This window comes from Gadus chalcogrammus, chromosome 2, assembly GCF_026213295.1.
Source record: "Gadus chalcogrammus isolate NIFS_2021 chromosome 2, NIFS_Gcha_1.0, whole genome shotgun sequence".
NCBI lineage: Eukaryota > Metazoa > Chordata > Actinopteri > Gadiformes > Gadidae > Gadus > Gadus chalcogrammus.
Genome location: NC_079413.1, coordinates 4785551 through 4803062, shown reverse-complemented (window position 1 = coordinate 4803062; position 17512 = coordinate 4785551). Strand labels below are relative to the sequence as shown.

The following is a 17512-nucleotide window of genomic DNA, read 5'->3' as shown; positions in this document are numbered from 1 at the left end:
GCTTTAGCTTTCTGCTAAATCTTAAATACTTTACCTTTATTTTACCAAAATGCCTTTTTAACTTTCCCTTTATTTTCTATTTTTACCAGAAAAATACATGATCTGATACCAGAGAGAAAGGTTGCTGGGCTAGAGTCCTAGAAGCTGGGTTAGAGTCCTAGAATATTGTCCTTTAGGTCGGGTTGTAGTCCCGACTTGGGTTCCAGAGAGACTGTTGATCTGATCTTAAATAACTTTCAATTTAATTTTCTCACTTTCTTAAATACATTGCACTTTAAATTTTACTTACTAAAAAGCCTTTTTAACTTTCAATTTAATTTTCTATTTTTACCAGAAAGATACATGATCTGATACCAGAGAGAAAGGATAAGGGTTACTAGAATCCGGGTTGGAGTCCCAGAGAAAGTACCAAGTTCCTTTTAGGTCGGGTTGGAGTCCCGACGCGGATACCAGAGAGACTGTTGATCTGATCTTAAATACATTGCACTTTCTATTTTACTCATTTCTTTGCATATGTTTTCTTTTACTTATCTATTATTTTATTTTATTGTATAACAATGTTTATATGTGAAGCACTTTGAGTCTGCCTTGTGTATGAAAAGTGCTATATAAATAAAGTTGCCTTGCCTTGCCTTGCCTTACCCGTCCTATATAACTACATATTAATTATTCTTCGCTCAGGAGGATAAGTGAGATTTTTGGCAGAGATAATTTTACACCAATGAGGACTTATTTATGAATGAATACGTTGATTTGAGGTAATAAATGACTCAAAATATTACACAGTGTCTCTTTAATGCTTAAAGGCACCTAGTGCAACTTTCGAGGCTTAAAAATAAACATTCAATTTCTAGTCTTTTTTACACGTAGTAAGTTTCAATAACTCCATACCATTACATACCGACATTCTAGCAGCAAAGATGAGACGTCGTTGTGTGGTGAGAACTGATAGAAAATCGATAACAACAACAATGCCGCCATTTTCTTTATTTTTTGTAACCTACAATAAATAAAGCAGGCTTCCAGTCAATGGAAAAATGGCTTCTCCCCACCGGCGATTGTTGTTGTTTACGATTTTCTATCAGTTCTCACCACACAACGACGTCTCATCTTTGCTCCTTGAATGTCGATATGTAATGGTATGGAGTTATTGAAACTTACTACGTGTAAAAAAGACTAGAAATTGAATGTTTATTTTTCATTGAATGTTTACATAAAGTTGCACTGGGTGCCTTTAAAGGCCTAAATACACCGGCGCCGAAGCGACGCGAACCGACTCGGATCTCGGATCTGACGCCACGCCCACACTTCAAGCGTTTTATTATTTTGCTCGGTCGTTAGAGGAAAACATTGACGCCACCCGGGAAGCTGTTGTCGCGGTAGCATTGGCAGAGGACCAGGCGCTCCAAAATAAGTAGGCTATAGGCCATAGGCAGAGATACGGACACAGTAAGGTATTGCAGTAACACGAGTGATTGAAATTGCCATTTAAACCACCAAAGCAGTCCAAGCACAATGAAAACAGTTCATGCTTCAAGTCACACTGGGTGCAGCCATCTTGAATTCTGTCTCGGAATTTTGCTCGGTCACCACTGAGTTCAACCGAGATGGCGAGTTCGCCGTCCGAGGAAAATGGGCGTGTTTGTGCGTGTGGCTAGGCAACGTCCTCGGACATCCGAGACGGATGGATAATAAAACGCAGTATCAGTTCTGTTTGCTTTACATTGGTGGAAGTGAGTAGGGGGAGTGGTTAAGTAGAGCCTTCAGATTGGACGGTTTGACTTACTCAGTTACCCTCGTGTTTTGTATTTATTTTTTTACCATTATTGTTTTATAGGGACAAACATTAACAGGAGCAAATTATCCAGAAGAAGAGCTGAGACTGATCCTGATTGGACAAACGGGATCTGGGAAGAGGGCCTCAGGGAACACCGTCCTTGGCAGGAGTCACTTCACTTCAAGGAGTAGCTTAGCCTCTGTGACACAAGTCTGCCAGCTGGGGACCTCTGACTACCATGCTGAGGAGGAGGCTGTGAGGAGGAGGGAGAGCAGTTCAAGCAGGAGGAGCAGGAGGAGGAAGGTGGTGGTTGTGGACATGCCAGGTTTTGGAGACACAGACCTGACCAAGGAGGAGATCAACCTGGAGATCAGCAATAGCATGACCCTGACGGCCCCCGGCCCACACGCCTTCCTCTTTGTGGTCAAGCTGGAACGCTACACATTGGTGGTGAAAATGGCCGTCGATATGATAGCTGAGGTATTTGGTGAAGTGGCGCTCCGCAACTACACAGTGGTGCTGTTCACCAGGGGAGATGACCTGGAGGAGCAGATAGAGGATTACCTGTCCAGCTCTGATAGCTTCAGGGGTTTGATTAACAGGTGTGGAGGCAGGTACGGTACCACGTATTCAACAACAGGGTTCAAAGGGAACTTGCTGCACATCAAGTTCCCGAGCTGCTGGAAATGGTGGAGAGGGTTGTGGATTTGAACGGTGGAGTGTGTTACACCACTGCCATGTACCGGGAGGCAGAGAAAGCAAAGAAGGAAAAGTTAAGGAAGGCGGATGAGCTTCCCTCCTGCCCTCTCCTTTAGGCCAGGCCGATGTGTTGAGATGAATTGATATTAAAACATCTTTATTTCGCTATTGAATTTTAAAATATGAATGAATGTAAATCTTACAGATTTCAGTCAGTAACGGTAACAAATCACAAAAAAAATAATAATAATCTAAACAGTTACTTTTCTTTTTTAATCGCAGCATTTGCGATTTGCGTATGGCGTTATATTACATCGCAATTTCTATTTGAATTCGATTCATCTTTCAGCCCTACTTTAAAGCATCTAATATGGCAATTGGGGCCGGAGGGTTAGCGAGGGTCCAGAGGGTGTACAATCCAGATTTTTCAAATGCTTCCCCTATACCACGACGCTTCACCCATATCACCTTTACCTTTACCTGTTGTTTTATGTAGTATATCAGGGTCATTTGGACCTTGATATATTTAGTATTTTTGTATAATGGGCCCCTCAGTCTGGGTGAAAAGCAGGGGCAGAACTGCAGCAGGCTCTCATGCCCTCTTGTAGGGAAGCAGACGGCCGACTGGGGGTTAAGGGGTACGAGGGGGCTGGAGGGGCGGCTGGACACCTTGTCTCTCACCTGTTGCTTTACTTATCTTTATGTTCATAGTGGTCACTTGGAGATGTGCCTGCTCATTGGCTGAAGCTACATTTTATAGTTAACATGGTTCAGAAAGTAAAGTTAATTGGATACAATTTAGACTTAACATCAGATGGGTTGTTGGTTTTACAGTTGATTAAATTCTGCATAAAACTGGCTTCATAGATGTTTTTTATTGTCATGATTTATTCACTGGAAAAAAAATCAATCAAGGATGTATTGATGTATTGACTTCACAGTCACATAAATAACTTGCATATTTTAAATCAATAAACATATCAATTCCTGTACGGACTGGATCATTTTTGTCTCCATAAAAACATTTTACATTTTTAAAAACACTGAACAACAGATAAAATTCGATAGGAAAAATAAACATTGAGAAAGAAATACCCAATATTGAGTTAGGTAAGGTGGATTTATCAAACAAAAGACAAAAAATATAATATGTTTTTTTGACATCTCATAATCAACATTTGGTATTAATATATTTTATCAATACGTTGCAACATTGTTGCTTTTTGCAGTAGTATATTTAAGGGACAGCTTGTGTGATGTTCCACCCAGCAGGAGTAGAGCTGGGAACCTCTGACTACCATGTGGAGGAAGAGGAGGAGCAGGAGGAAGAGGGTGGTGGTGTTGGACATGCCAGGTTTTGGAGACACACACCTGACCCAGGAGCAGATCATCACAGAGATCAGCCGATGCGTGGCCCTGACGGCCCCCGGGCCACACGCCTTCCTCTTGGTGGGAAAGAGGGAAAAGAGGAGAGCGATTGCGAGATGGGTGGAGACGTAGAAGGAGGGGCGGTGGCCGGCCGAGGCCACGTGCTCCCTCTGCCCCCGGTAGGGGGTGGCGAAGCCAGGTGCCCCTTTCTCCCAGCGTGCTGCGGAGAGTGAAGGTGGTGGTGGCGGCGGTGGTCACTGGCCTGGTGGTAGGGGCTCTGTGTGGTGCGGCTGTCCCACTAGCAGCAGCAGCAGGGGCAGCCGTGGTGCGGAACGCAGCAGGTTTGGGTGTAGCTCATCTGGCTGGGGCGACGGTAGGGTGGGTGGAGGCTATCGGCGCTGTTGTAGCAACGGCCTCGGGACAGACGGCCGCGGGGGCCGCTATCGGAGGGCTTGTGGGGGGCTCTGTGGCCGCTGCGGCTGGGCTAGAAGCTGCCAGTCCTGGGGAAGGAGTTCAGTTAGCCCTGGGCCAGGTGGGCCTCCTGGGGGTATCAGCTGTGGGGGTGGCTGCAGGGGTGGGGGGCGTCCTGGGAGCTGGGGCCGCCCTAGGGGCCACAGCCCTGCCTGGAGCCCATGCTGCCGCTGCAGGCGCGGTAGTTAGAGCCGGGACCAGCGGGGCGGTGTGTGCTGCTTCAGGCCCCAGCTTGGTGTCTGCCTCCTGGGGAGGAGCGGGGGCCCGCGTCCTGGCTGCAGTAGCAGAGGTGGGCCAGGCGGCGGTGGGACTGGTGCTGGCTGGAGGTCTTGTGGTAAAGGTGTTCAAAGAAAAGGTCTGTAGCGGCGAAGGGACCAGGGAAGCTAGCTACACAGAGCGCAGGACGTATGAAATCCACTGGAACAAATAAGAGAGGCTTATAGAGAGGCAATATAGTTTTGGTAATTTTAAGAAACAAAAACAACTATAGAAGAAAACATTTCCCATAGATGTGCCTTTACAGAATGTGAGCTATCTAATAAATATGTTTCATCTTTACTTGCATCATTCTTCATTTCGTGGTTGATTTAAAAGTTGTCAAAACTATTTTCTAATGATACATAATAATAAAGATTATTAGAAAATAATGTCTTAGTATAACTGGTCACATGGACACACACATACATTTTCCGTTCAGGAAAAGTAGGTTACAACAACTATTAAAAACAAATCTGCGGATGTCCTTGACATTCATACTGAAACTGAAACTTAACAATGCTGGTGTGTGTTTTAGTGAAACTACCTAGTGTCCATTACCGATGTCCTACTTTGTTTAGATTCCTTCTTAAACTATTCCAACCTGATGTGTGTGGTCGTTGATTTAAATATTTTTTCTGTTGTGTGGTAAAATGCGTGTAACCCTAACTCACGGATCCTAAAGGTTTACTGGTTCGTATGTGCCAATGGTCAACCAGTTTAGTTGACTTAAGGGATGTAGGGGTCTTTCATGAGACCGCAAGAATAGTATTTGTCGAATTTTGCCACTGTGTAAAATAATAGAAACTAGTCCTTAACAGTGGATATTTGCATTGCAAATACAAATCAATGTTGGGATATGTGTGTGGTTAGAATTATGTGAGGATCACATGCAAATATTTTATAAGCAAATAAGCAACTCTCGGTAAATCAAGGGTGAAAAGGTTCCAGATAGTGCGTGTGTTGGTCAGGTGTGTCGTGTTTCTGTTATGTTCGTTGGTCGTTAATAAAGGCAGTCCGTAGTCGTGCGGTGTATGGGGCACGGAACTGCATAATTGGTTGAACCTGGGCTCCTGTCTCGTCTGACCCGTGCTGCTCGCCACAATATATAAATGGTGTTGGTGAATTCTAAACAGCATTTTACACATTCGGCTATAATAGAAAATTCTCAAAGGTAAATCAACATAATTATGATTGTTGCTTCTTATGGGGAAAGAAGCAACGGTGGTGGACCATACTAAAGGCCCCATACATAGTATGGGTCTGTAAAATGCTAATCAAATCAAATGTATTTATAAAGCACATTTAATAACAAGGGGAGGGTTGAGAGATCTTTCTTAGTTACGAGCCCCTCTCTGGTTGCTCAAACTGTTATGTTTTTGTAACAATGCCCACCATTTTTTCATTGCTGAAGTTGATGGAACAAACAATGAACTAATGCCTGTTAAGGTGTGTAGGGTGTGTGTGTGTGTGTGTGTGTGTGTGTGTGTGTGTGTGTGTGTGTGTGTGTGTGTGTGTGTGTGTGTGTGTGTGTGTGTGTGTGTGTGTGTGTGTGTGTGTGTGTTCGTGAGAGAGCATAAAAGAGAAAGGATGACAAACCAGAAGAACAGGTTCACCACATCACCTGACCATCCCGAGAGAGCGAGATCGTCAGTCTGAAAACAGTCATGGAATGAGTAAAAAAAAAAACTCAACAACATCCTCACCGAAACAAACCTGGTAATCATCAACGAACCCACCCCCCACCACAACACCACCTCCACTGAAATCCTGGCCCTCATGCTCTGTACCCCAGGTCTTGGGAGCAGCAAAATATTCACTTTTTCTGTAGGCCACGAAAACGCGCCAACTACAACAGCTGTATCCATGTATCAATAACGACACACTTTACAGTGCGGCATTGATATTAAAGATGCTTCTATGTCATTCTACCGGTATGAACTGCTCCTACATAGTTAGGGTAAATACAGCGGACATATTTTCCCACTGGATGCAAGTGCAACTTCATGCTCATGAAACCTATACATCTATTTGAAGTTTATATATTAAATGTTGAAAAAAAACTTCACAGAACATTGTAAATGAACATAAATCCTCTCAAGTCAAGTGCAAGAAAAAATGAATTCAACAAACGTACCATTTACAAAATCTGAAAATAATACATATAATACAAATACGTAGCACCACCTGACATTTCTTAAAATTCAGGTAGCCAAACAAAAGACAAAAAATGGGAAGCAATTAATTAATTAATTAATGGACATTTTCTGGGCTCTTGCTTTCAGATTAGGAAAGCTTCACTAACCAAAACTCAAAAATAACAATTCTCCACTCTGGCATTCACAATTAACGATTGGCTAGTTGAGCTCCCTGCCGTTGAATAAGTCCTGCAGGAGTTTCTGGATCTTAGGGATTCCTGAGAGCCTCCACCCAGGACGATGTCGTGGACCTGGCCCTTGTCCATCTTGGCGTCCCTCAGGGCTTTCTCCACGGGTTCCAGGGTTCCCCTGAAGAGGTCTGAGCACAACTCCTCGAAGCGTGCCCTGGTGACGGAGGTGTAGAAGTCGGTGCCCTCGTGCAGAGAATCGATCTCGATGCTGGCCTGGGAGCTGGACGATAGGGTTCTCTTGGCTCGCTCACAAGCCGTGCGCAGCCTCCTCAAAGCCCTCTTGTTCTGGCTGATGTCCTTCTTGAACTTTCTCTTGAACTCCTCCACAAAGTGGTTGACCAAGCGGTTGTCAAAGTCCTCTCCACCCAGATGAGTGTCTCCGGCCGTGGACTTCACCTTAAAGATGCCGTCTTCGATGGTCAGGATGGAGACGAAGGTGCCCCCACCCAGGTCAAAGATCAGGACGTTGCGCTCGCTGCTCTTGCCTTTGTCCAGACCGTAGGCAATGGCGGCCGCCGTGGGCTCGTTGATGATCCTCAGGACGTTGAGGCCGGCGATCACTCCTGCGTCCTTGGTGGCCTGACGCTGGGAGTCGTTGAAGTAAGCTGGAACCGTGATGACGGCGTTCGACACCTTCTGGCCCAGGTAGGCTTCGGCGATCTCCTTCATCTTCACCAGGACAATGGAAGACACCTCCTCAGGGTAGAAGGACTTGTTCTCCCCCTTGTGCTCCACCTGGATTTTGGGCTTCCCCGCGTCGCTCATCACGGTGAATGGCCAGAGCTCCATGTCCGCCTGCACCACCGCATCGTCAAACTTTCGGCCAATCAGTCGTTTGGCGTCAAACACGGTGTTGGTGGGGTTCATGGCCACCTGGTTCTTGGCCACGTCTCCGATGAGTCTCTGTGAACGCCACGTAGCTGGGGGTGGTCCGGTTGCCCTGGTCGTTGGCGATGATCTCCACTTTGCCGTGCTGGAACACCCCCACGCAGGAGTAGGTGGTGCCCAGGTCAATACCGACCGCTACACCCTTAGCAGCAGACATCTTGCTGAGGATAGCTGTCAGGGAGTTAACAGTTAAAAGACTAGCGTTAGAAATGATAATTGTGTTAAAAAAACAACAACTTTAAACTAAAAAAGGGATTTTATAATCTATGGGGAGTAGCCCTATCGATTTTATATGTATTTAAAATATTAACTAGGTATATTTCGACGCATGCAGGGTTGCCAACTTTGGGACTTTGGCTGAAGTGAGATTCTGCAAAATGTCAATGGACGGCCAACATTTTTGATAACCCTAACCCTATTATTTTTTTTGCAAAACAGTCCACGTTTACTTAGTATAAACAAATTGAAGAAATGCTTATATAAAAGCCATTGGCTGTTGTTGTTTAGATATTTTTTAGTCATGCATTTAATCCAGTGACGCCGGAATGATTTCAGTGGGGGGGAGGGGGGGGGGGGGTTGACTGAAGCTTTGGTCGTGCGTAATGCAGTGCTTCACGCAGCATCAACGCAGCAACAAAGTGTAAATAACAATGGATCCCGGATTTCTATACTAGGAATTATGATAGCGGTCCTCGGCGTAGTGCAGTGAAGTCTAGTTAGTAGAGATTCCTCGGATGAGCTGTAATGTCATCCCGATTTTGAGTTGCGTGTTCCGCGTCCCGACAAAAAGCCTGTCGGCTCGCTAAAATATCCAACCACTATGAAAAGTCCCCTGTTGTCAGCGAACATAGCCAATGTGGTCCCATGTCAATGCATGAATTGACATGGGAAAATAGCTGTATACTGACACCTGCTGATATATTAACACGTTTTGTGTGTGGTTTACTGATACGCTAGCTCGTGTCCATTTCAGATGACCATCGATGTTAAGATTCCGATGTGAGGTGTGTTCGTGCAGCAGCCTGCGCTACTGTTGTCATTACTATAGCTCACTTAGTGTCATCACTTTGTGAAGAAATTGATTTTAGCCAGAACAGAACTTTTTTCTGGAGTTCACCTGAAGTTGCCCCGATGCAGTAGGCTAGTTTGATGGTAGCAGTTGATAGAGGGTACAAGATACGTACAAAAATGTATGCAGTAGCGCTATTTTTTTTTTATAGGCCTATGTTCCCCACAAATAATTGTGTGCACTTTGTTCATTAAATAAAGGGACCCAGATTTGCATCTCCATCATTTGGGCCAATTATATGCAGTGGCATCCGGAAAGACTGCCTCTCGTAGATTCTGTGGTGATATTAAAGGACACACACAATACAAATCACAAGTGCGGGCATAAAGCGCTGCTGCAACAATACTGAACCAAAACTTAACAAGATTGTTGTTGAGTGAGTGAAATGGTACCTTTTGAAGATTACAGATTAACTTCGTTGTTTTGGTAGGCCTACGATGCTCTTCTCTCAATTTAATAATCTGAATGTAAAAACTTTGTGAATTATTCGATTTTTACTTCAACAGAAACTGCGTGGCCCTCTGATTTCTTCGAGCGGAGTCCACCTGAACAACAGATAAAAGACGACTGGAAAATAGATATTGAGAAAATTACGATCATTATTGAGTCAGGTAGGCCTAAGGTGAATTTCTCTTCAGACGCTCACTAACACTTACATTTTTCAGATCATGAACATTTTAAAAATATGAAAAAACGGACACACGTTTATCAGGATTTATTGGAACCAGAATAAAATCAGAACATGAATCCAAGATGTAGCCTACATTACACACTTTCACGCATATGCTGTGTTTGGATGCTTATTTTAATTAATAGATTCGAAAAAAGATTCATGTATTTATGCACTTATAAATACCCTAAATAAAAATGCCCTCAAATATTTTCTTTCAAAAACTTCATAAACTGAACGTTTCTGAAGTTGGGAAAATACATTTATACAAATATATGTGAATGCACCGGGAAGGAGATGCTTTCAATCTCATTGTAACCTGTGTATAGTGCCAATAAAAGGCATTCATTAGTTCATTCCTTCATACCTTTTATATTTTAGAATAACTGACCATTGTGTTAGATAAGTCACCCAAAGCCGAAAAGGTATTTAGTGTTTGTGTGACGAGGTGTCGAGGAGGGAGGCGTCATATACTTTTCCTGGAACGTAGGCCTAATGTCTAATAACACGCACGCACACGCACATGCACAAAACATTTTCAACACGTAGGTTTAAAAACAAATTTAAGCATGTCCATGACATACTGTAACCGAAACTTAACAAGACTGGTATGTTGTTTGGTGAAACTAGCTCGTGTCCATAACACATAACTTACGTAGTTAAGATTCCTTCCTTAACTATTTCAAACGTTTGAGTGTGTTCATGCAACAGCCAGCCCTTCTGTTCGCTCAACTTTATCTTACTCACTGTCAACACGATTTTAACTTGAACCGAAACTGCGTGTGGTTCTTGATTTCTTTGGGTGGAGTTGACCTGACCTTTTTGTTCATCAATGAATTGGGAACTTATATATAGGCCTAGGCTGTAGGCCTACCATACATGATTGTACGGTAATTTTTTAATCAATAACTATTGCACGCCTATTTATCTCTGCCATTTATTGACCGTTTTGCACAACACTGTAGTTCAGGAAGGTTTTAGGCATAACTTGCCCAGTGGCCGGCTGTTGTATTGCAACACAAGGCCAGTAAGAGACCTAGTAGAAAGCACAGTGATCTTAACCAGTTTAATCATAAACTGAACATTTCTCAAGCTGGAAATATACTGTTAATATTATACAATTATGAAGCATTGTGTCAAATAACTCACCCGAAGATTAAAAAAATATTGTGGACAAGATGGTGCCATTTAATTGACAGCTTGTATAATGTTCCAATCTCCCCCAGGCTGATGCAGAGAGTGAGAAATGTGTTGGCGTCGATGCTCACCGGCCTGGCGGTGGGGGCTTTGTGTGGGGCTGCTGCCTCCCTAGCAGCGACAGCAATACCAGCCTTGATGGGGGGCACATTAGTCTGCAATACAGATACTATGGCCGCGGGTGGGTTTGCGGGGACCTGTATGGGTTTAGTGATTGGGCTAGGAGCTAAAAGTCCTTTGGAAGGAGCTCAGAAAACCCTGCGCCAGGTGGGCAGCATGAAGGCCGGGGTTGTGGGGGTGGCATTGGTAGGGAGTGGGGATACAGCTATAGTTGGGTGGGCTGCTGCTGCAGTTGGGTGGGCTGCTGCTGCAGTTGGGGGGGCTGCTGCAGCTGCAGTTGGGTGGGCTGCTGCTGCAGTTGGGTGGGCTGCTGCTGCAGTTGGGGGGGCTGCTGCTGCAGTTGGGGGGGCTGCTGCTGCTGCAGTTGGGGGGGCTGCTGCTGCTGTTGGGTGGGCTGCTGCTGCTGCAGGGGGGGCTGCTGCTGCAGTTGGGTGGGCTGCTGCTGCTGCAGCTGGGTGGGCTGCTGCTGCAGTTGGGTGGGCTGCTACTGCAGCTGGGTGGGCTGCTGCTGCAGCTGGGTGGGCTGCTGCTGCTGCAGTTGGGGGGGCTGCTGCTGCAGTTGGGGGGGCTGCTGCTGCAGGCGGGGCTGCTGCTGCTGCAGTTGGGGGGGCTGCTGCTGCTGCAGTTGGGGGGGCTGCTGCTGCAGTTGGGTGGGCTGCTGCTGCAGTTGGGTGGGCTGCTGCTGCTGCAGTTGGGGGGGCTGCTGCTGCAGTTGGGGGGGCTACTGCTGCAGCTGGGTGGGCTGCTGCTGCAGTTGGGTGGGCTGCTGCTGCTGCAGTTGGGTGGGCTACTGCTGCAGCTGGGTGGGCTGCTGCTGCAGTTGGGTGGGCTGCTGCTGCTGCAGTTGGGGGGGCTACTGCTGCAGCTGGGTGGGCTGCTGCTGCAGTTGGGGGGGCTGCTGCTGCTGCAGTTGGGGGGGCTGCTGCTGCAGTTGGGGGGGCTACTGCTGCAGCTGGGTGGGCTGCTGCTGCTGCAGTTGGGTGGGCTGCTGCTGCAGGCGGGGCTGCAGCTGCTGCAGTTGGGTGGGCTGCTGCTGCAGTTGGGGGGGCTGCAGCTGCAGTTGGGTGGGCTGCTGCTGCTGCAGCTGGGTGGGCTGCTGCTGCAGTTGGGTGGGCTGCTGCTGCAGTTGGGGGGGCTGCTGCTGCTGCAGGCGGGGCTGCTGCTGCTGCAGTTGGGTGGGCTGCTGCTGCTGCAGGCGGGGCTGCTGCTGCTGCAGTTGGCGGGGCTACTGCTGCAGCTGGGTGGGCTGCTGCTGCAGTTGGGGGGGCTGCTGCTGCTGCAGTTGGGGGGGCTGCTGCTGCAGTTGGGGGGGCTACTGCTGCAGCTGGGTGGGCTGCTGCTGCAGTTGGGGGGGCTGCTGCTGCTGCAGTTGGGGGGGCTGCTGCTGCAGTTGGGGGGGCTACTGCTGCAGCTGGGTGGGCTGCTGCTGCAGTTGGGTGGGCTGCTGCTGCTGCAGTTGGGTGGGCTGCTGCTGCTGCAGTTGGGTGGGCTGCTGCTGCAGGCGGGGCTGCAGCTGCTGCAGTTGGGTGGGCTGCTGCTGCAGTTGGGGGGGCTGCTGCTGCAGTTGGGTGGGCTGCTGCTGCTGCAGCTGGGTGGGCTGCTGCTGCAGTTGGGTGGGCTGCTGCTGCAGTTGGGGGGGCTGCTGCTGCTGCAGGCGGGGCTGCTGCTGCTGCAGTTGGGTGGGCTGCTGCTGCAGTTGGGGGGGCTGCAGCTGCAGTTGGGTGGGCTGCTGCTGCTGCAGTTGGGGGGGCTGCTGCTGCAGGCGGGGCTGCTGCTGCTGCAGTTGGGGGGGCTGCAGCTGCAGTTGGGTGGGCTGCTGCTGCTGCAGTTGGGTGGGCTGCTGCTGCAGTTGGGTGGGCTGCTGCTGCAGGCGGGGCTGCTGCTGCAGTTGGGGGGGCTGCAGCTGCTGCAGTTGGGGGGGCTGCTGCTGCAGTTGGGGGGGCTGCTGCTGCTGCAGTTGGGGGGGCTGCAGCTGCTGCAGTTGGGGGGGCTGCAGCTGCTGCAGTTGGGGGGGCTGCTGCTGCAGTTGGGGGGGCTGCTGCTGCAGTTGGTGGGGCTGCAGCTGCTGCAGTTGGGGGGGCTGCTGCTGCAGTTGGGGGGGCTGCTGCTGCAGTTGGGGGGGCTGCTGCTGCAGTTGGGGGGGCTGCAGCTGCTGCAGTTGGCGGGGCTGCTGCTGCAGTTGGGGGGGCTGCAGCTGCTGCAGTTGGGGGGGCTGCTGCTGCAGTTGGGGGGGCTGCTGCTACAGTTGGGGGGGCTGCTGCTGCTGCAGTGGGGGGGGCTGCTGCTGCAGTTGGGGGGGCTGCTGCTGCAGGGGGGGCTGCTGCTGCAGTTGGGGGTGCTGCTGCTGCAGTTGGGGGTGCTGCTGCTGCAGTTGGGGGGGCTGCAGCTGCTGCAGGGCGGGGCTGCTGCTGCAGTTGGGGGGGCTGCTGCTGCAGTTGGGGGGGCTGCTGCTGCTGCAGTTGGGGGGGCTGCTGCTGCAGTTGGGGGGGCTGCAGCTGCTGCAGTTGGGGGGGCTGCTGCTGCAGTTGGGGGGGCTGCTGCTGCAGTTGGGGGGGCTGCAGCTGCTGCAGTTGGGGGGGCTGCTGCTGCAGTTGGGGGGGCTGCTGCTGCAGTTGGGGGGGCTGCAGCTGCTGCAGTTGGCGGGGCTGCTACTACAGTTGGCGGGGCTGCTGCTGCAGTTGGGGGGGCTGCTGCTGCAGTTGGGGGGGCTGCTGCTGCTGCAGTTGGGGGGGCTGCAGCTGCTGCAGTTGGGGGGGCTGCTGCTGCAGTTGGGGGGGCTGCTGCTGCAGTTGGGGGGGCTGCTGCTGCTGCAGTTGGGGGGGCTGCTGCTGCAGTTGGGGGGGCTGCTGCTGCTGCAGTTGGGGGGGCTGCTGCTGCAGTTGGGGAGGCTGCTACTGCAGTTGGGGGGGCTGCTGCTGCAGTTGGGGAGGCTGCTACTGCTGCAGTTGGGGGGGCTGCTGCTGCAGTTGGGGGGGCTGCTACTGCTGCAGTTGGGGGGGCTGCTGCTGCAGTTGGGGGGGCTGCTGCTGCAGTTGGGGAGGCTGCTACTGCTGCAGTTGGGGGGGCTGCTACTGCTGCAGTTGGGGGGGCTGCTGCTGCAGTTGGGGAGGCTGCTACTGCTGCAGTTGGGGGGGCTGCTGCTGCAGTTGGGGGGGCTGCTGCTGCAGTTGGGGAGGCTGCTACTGCTGCAGTTGGGGGGGCTGCTGCTGCAGTTGGGGAGGCTGCTACTGCTGCAGTTGGGGGTGCTGCTGCTGCAGTTGGGGGGGCTGCTGCTGCAGTTTGGGGGGCTGCAGCTGCTGCAGTTGGCGGGGCTGCTGCTGCAGTTGGGGGGGCTGCTACTGCTGCAGTTGGGGGGGCTGCTGCTGCAGTTGGGGGGGCTGCTGCTGCAGTTGGGGGGGCTGCTGCTGCTGCAGTTGGGGGGGCTGCTGCTGCAGTTGGGGGGGCTGCTGCTGCAGTTGGGGGGGCTGCTCTTGCTGTCGTGGGGGTTGCTGCTGCTGCAGTTGCGTTGCTGCTCCTGTTCTTGTTTGGGGGGCTGCTGCTGTTCTTGTTGGGGCTGCTGCTGCGGCAGTTGGGGGGCAGCTCCTGAAGGGTGTGCTGCTGCTGTCGGGGGGGCTGCTGCTGCAGGGTATGCTGCAGCAGCTTTGGCTGTAGGAGCTGTAGGAGTTGCAGCAGTTATTAATGCTAAAACCATAAAATTATCCGGGAATAGAAAAACGGGTGAATTTAATTTTAAATATAGAAAGCAACAATGACTGGGTCCTACTGTATGACCATATGACCGTCTGTATGACTGTATGGTGGTGGGGCCTTTAATATGAAACTATGAATCAGAATGACTTGAAACGGAATGGGTCACACTATTGGGTTGTGTACTATAACCCTGAAGTGGAATTAGTCTCTGATAACAGGGCTTTTCCTTTTAAATTGAATCCAAAATCATATGTAATATGTCTCATTTGAATTTTTGGTGGACTTTTAATTTGAGACTACACATCAGAATGTCTTGTAACTTACTGGGTCACACTATGGGGTGGTGTACTGTTATCCGATTCCTGAAGTACAATTAGTCTCTGATAACAGGGCTTTTCCTTCTAAATTGAATCCCAAATCATATGTAATATGTCTCATCTTTGAGTATTTTGAGGGGTTTTCATTTGAAAGTACACATCAGAATGTCTTGTAACTTACTGGGTCGCATGTACTATTACCCTGATGTTGAATGAGTCTCTGATAACAGGGCGTTTCCTTTTTAAATTTAATCCAAAATTATGTTTAATATGTCTCATATTGGAATTTTTGGTGGGCTTTTAATTTGAAACTGAATCAGAATGTCTTGTAACTTACTGGGTCACACTATGGGGTGTGTACTATTACCCTTTTTTTTTCTTTTTTTTTGTCTTGTTTTTGTTTTATTTATTTCTTATTGCTTATGTTTATTTATTTATTTTTTCCACAATGTCTTGTTTTTTAAAAAATGTATGATGACTATATGCTCTGTAAGGTGACCTTGGGTGTCTTGAAAGGCGCCTCTAAATTAAATGTATTATTATTATTATTATTATTACCCTGAAGTGAAATAAGTTTGTGGAAGACAGGGAATTGTTCAAAAATAATAAAAAACTATTGGTTTAAGATTACATTTGTCAATTATTTGGGCTTTTATTTATGAAATACACATCACAAAGTCTGTACATTTGCTTTAACAGTATTTGCATTTATTGAATGAATTAAACCAGTTCTAAGACGCTATTGCCGTAATGGCTAGTATTGATACATAAATTCACACATTAATACCAACAGGCCACATATGTCCTTGGCGACTAGAGAATAATTACAGTTATCATTCATGATGATGAACATCGAAGTTCATGCGGTTATAAGGACAATTAAAGGAGTTACGTTAATAGGACAACAGTGATAATTATCTAATGCAATTGGACTAAAGAAGGTGTTGCTATTAACTAAGTGATATTATTAACATTTTCACACAGGAAAGGATAATTGAATAAATAAATATATAAGGATAAGAATAATAAAAATACATAAAATAAAATGTAATCTTGTAAAAGTAGGACTGCACCAATTAAGATGTAGGGTAAATCTCTTTGGTCAAGGATGACAGGTGGATTAGCGCTACATCTGCTGGGAAGGCATCCGACATGCTAAGTTCTCAATTTACATTCAGAAGTAATACGTTTCAAATGCCACTACTACTGCTGTAACGCTTTGATCAAATGTTAACATTTGATGATATTTTCCTTCTCACTCCAACAGAAAGTTACTTTCTGATTGGCCCCATCATCCGCCCCCTCACACACACAGGGTCATCGCCCTGATGTGTATTCATTACGCACACACTTGGCTGCATGGGTAGCTGGGGCTGAAGACTGTCTCCAATCCCTCCACTTTGCAATCTGTATCACCTTATGGGTGGGACTTGATTGTATCCATGTCAACTAGTTCAAGAATAATATATATCCTTCTTGTTGGCTTACGGAAAGAAAATAACTCAGAGGAAAGTCATTATTATGCAAAGTTCTGTAATGAGAAATTCTTCCAAATGTATATAAAGCACCTTTAATGGACAGCCTGTGTAATGTTCCACCCAGCAGGAGCAGAGGGGCCGTGGCCAACAGACATGGGGGAGAATGATCCAGAAGAAGAGCTGAGACTGATCCTGATTGGAAAGACGGGATCTGGGAAGAGCTCCTCAGGGAACACCATCCTGGGTCGACAACACTTCCTGTCCGGGTGTAGTGCAGGCTCTGTTACCAAGGTCTGCCAGCTGGGGACCTCTGACTACCCTGTGGAGGAGGAGGCGGGGAGGAGGAGGAGGAGGAGGAGGAGGAAGAAGATAAAGGTGCTGGTGGTGGACATGCCAGGTTTTGGAGACAGACGCCTGACCCAGGAGCTGATCATCATGGAGATCGGTCGATGCGTGGCCCTGACGTCCCCCGGCCCCCACGCCTTCCTCTTGGTGGTCCAGGTGGGACGCTTCACAGAGGAGGAGAACATGGCCGTCACTATGATGGCTGCTGTATTTGGTGAAGCGGCCCATAGTGTTAGGAGTCGCACGGCCACGGCCCACCCCCCCCCCCCCCCTCAACAATTAGGGGCCCAGGATTTGGTGCAACGGCCCTGTGTGTGTGTGTGCATTTGTGTGCGTGTGCGCGTGTGTGTCACTGACTCACACACACACACACACACACACACACACACACACACACACACACACACACACACACACACACACACACACACACACACACACACACACACACACACACACACACAAGTCCTTCGGTTGTTGCTGCTAATCAGCCTCACCCTCCAAAGGGGATAGGCAAGACGAGGTCGATATGAGGTATCGAATATTATTTAACATGTCAAATGATGAAATCGAACTGTTCGCTTGACCACATATGATTGAGGATGCATTTAAGATGCATCATCTTGTATCCATGAAGCGATGCCATATCGGTTCAATACATTTTTGAGAAACGCCACAAGGTCAAGCAGATCATGCTTCCCGTCTGAACAACCCCAAAGTCCTGCGGCGCACAAAGTGGACAAACTATGAACAATATTACTCAAGGACACGGGTATGCC

General features: G+C 48.5%; 2 protein-coding genes and 2 pseudogenes across 2 annotated transcripts; 2 read left to right on the top strand and 2 right to left on the bottom strand.

Annotated features, from left to right (window-relative positions):
* The first annotated feature begins 2074 nt into the window (after window positions 1-2074).
* Window positions 2075-4745, top strand: LOC130404032 (uncharacterized; annotated as a pseudogene).
* A 2182-nt stretch (window positions 4746-6927) lies between these two features.
* On the bottom strand, window positions 6928-8005 carry LOC130370488 (heat shock 70 kDa protein 1-like; annotated as a pseudogene).
* A 4627-nt stretch (window positions 8006-12632) lies between these two features.
* On the bottom strand, window positions 12633-16064 carry LOC130404024 (uncharacterized; the record flags this gene model as incomplete). Its single annotated transcript, XM_056608621.1, is given in 4 exon segments — window positions 12633-13121; window positions 13375-13725; window positions 14378-14557; window positions 16041-16064. Coding segments are annotated over 4 exon segments (1044 nt in total), but the record flags the coding sequence as incomplete, so codon positions are not given.
* Window positions 16065-16481: 417 nt separating this feature from the next.
* LOC130404016 (GTPase IMAP family member 4-like) lies at window positions 16482-17440 on the top strand. The gene is made up of 3 exons (XM_056608610.1): window positions 16482-16709; window positions 16755-16940; window positions 17414-17440. The coding sequence occupies exons 1-3, from the start codon at window positions 16500-16502 to the stop codon at window positions 17438-17440; spliced, it is 423 nt and encodes a 140-aa protein (XP_056464585.1). The 5' UTR covers window positions 16482-16499.
* Window positions 17441-17512: the final 72 nt, after the last annotated feature.

Bases quoted from the DNA above. Each gene is read 5' to 3' on its own strand.
- LOC130404016 (XM_056608610.1), top strand. From the start codon at position 16,500: ATGTTCCACCCAGCAGGAGCAGAGGGGCCGTGGCCAACAGACATGGGG. The intron at 16,710-16,754 runs GTGGAGGAGGAG...AGGAGGAGGAAG, and splicing joins TGGGGACCTCTGACTACCCT to AAGATAAAGGTGCTGGTGGT. The intron at 16,941-17,413 runs GTATTTGGTGAA...AAACGCCACAAG, and splicing joins CCGTCACTATGATGGCTGCT to GTCAAGCAGATCATGCTTCC.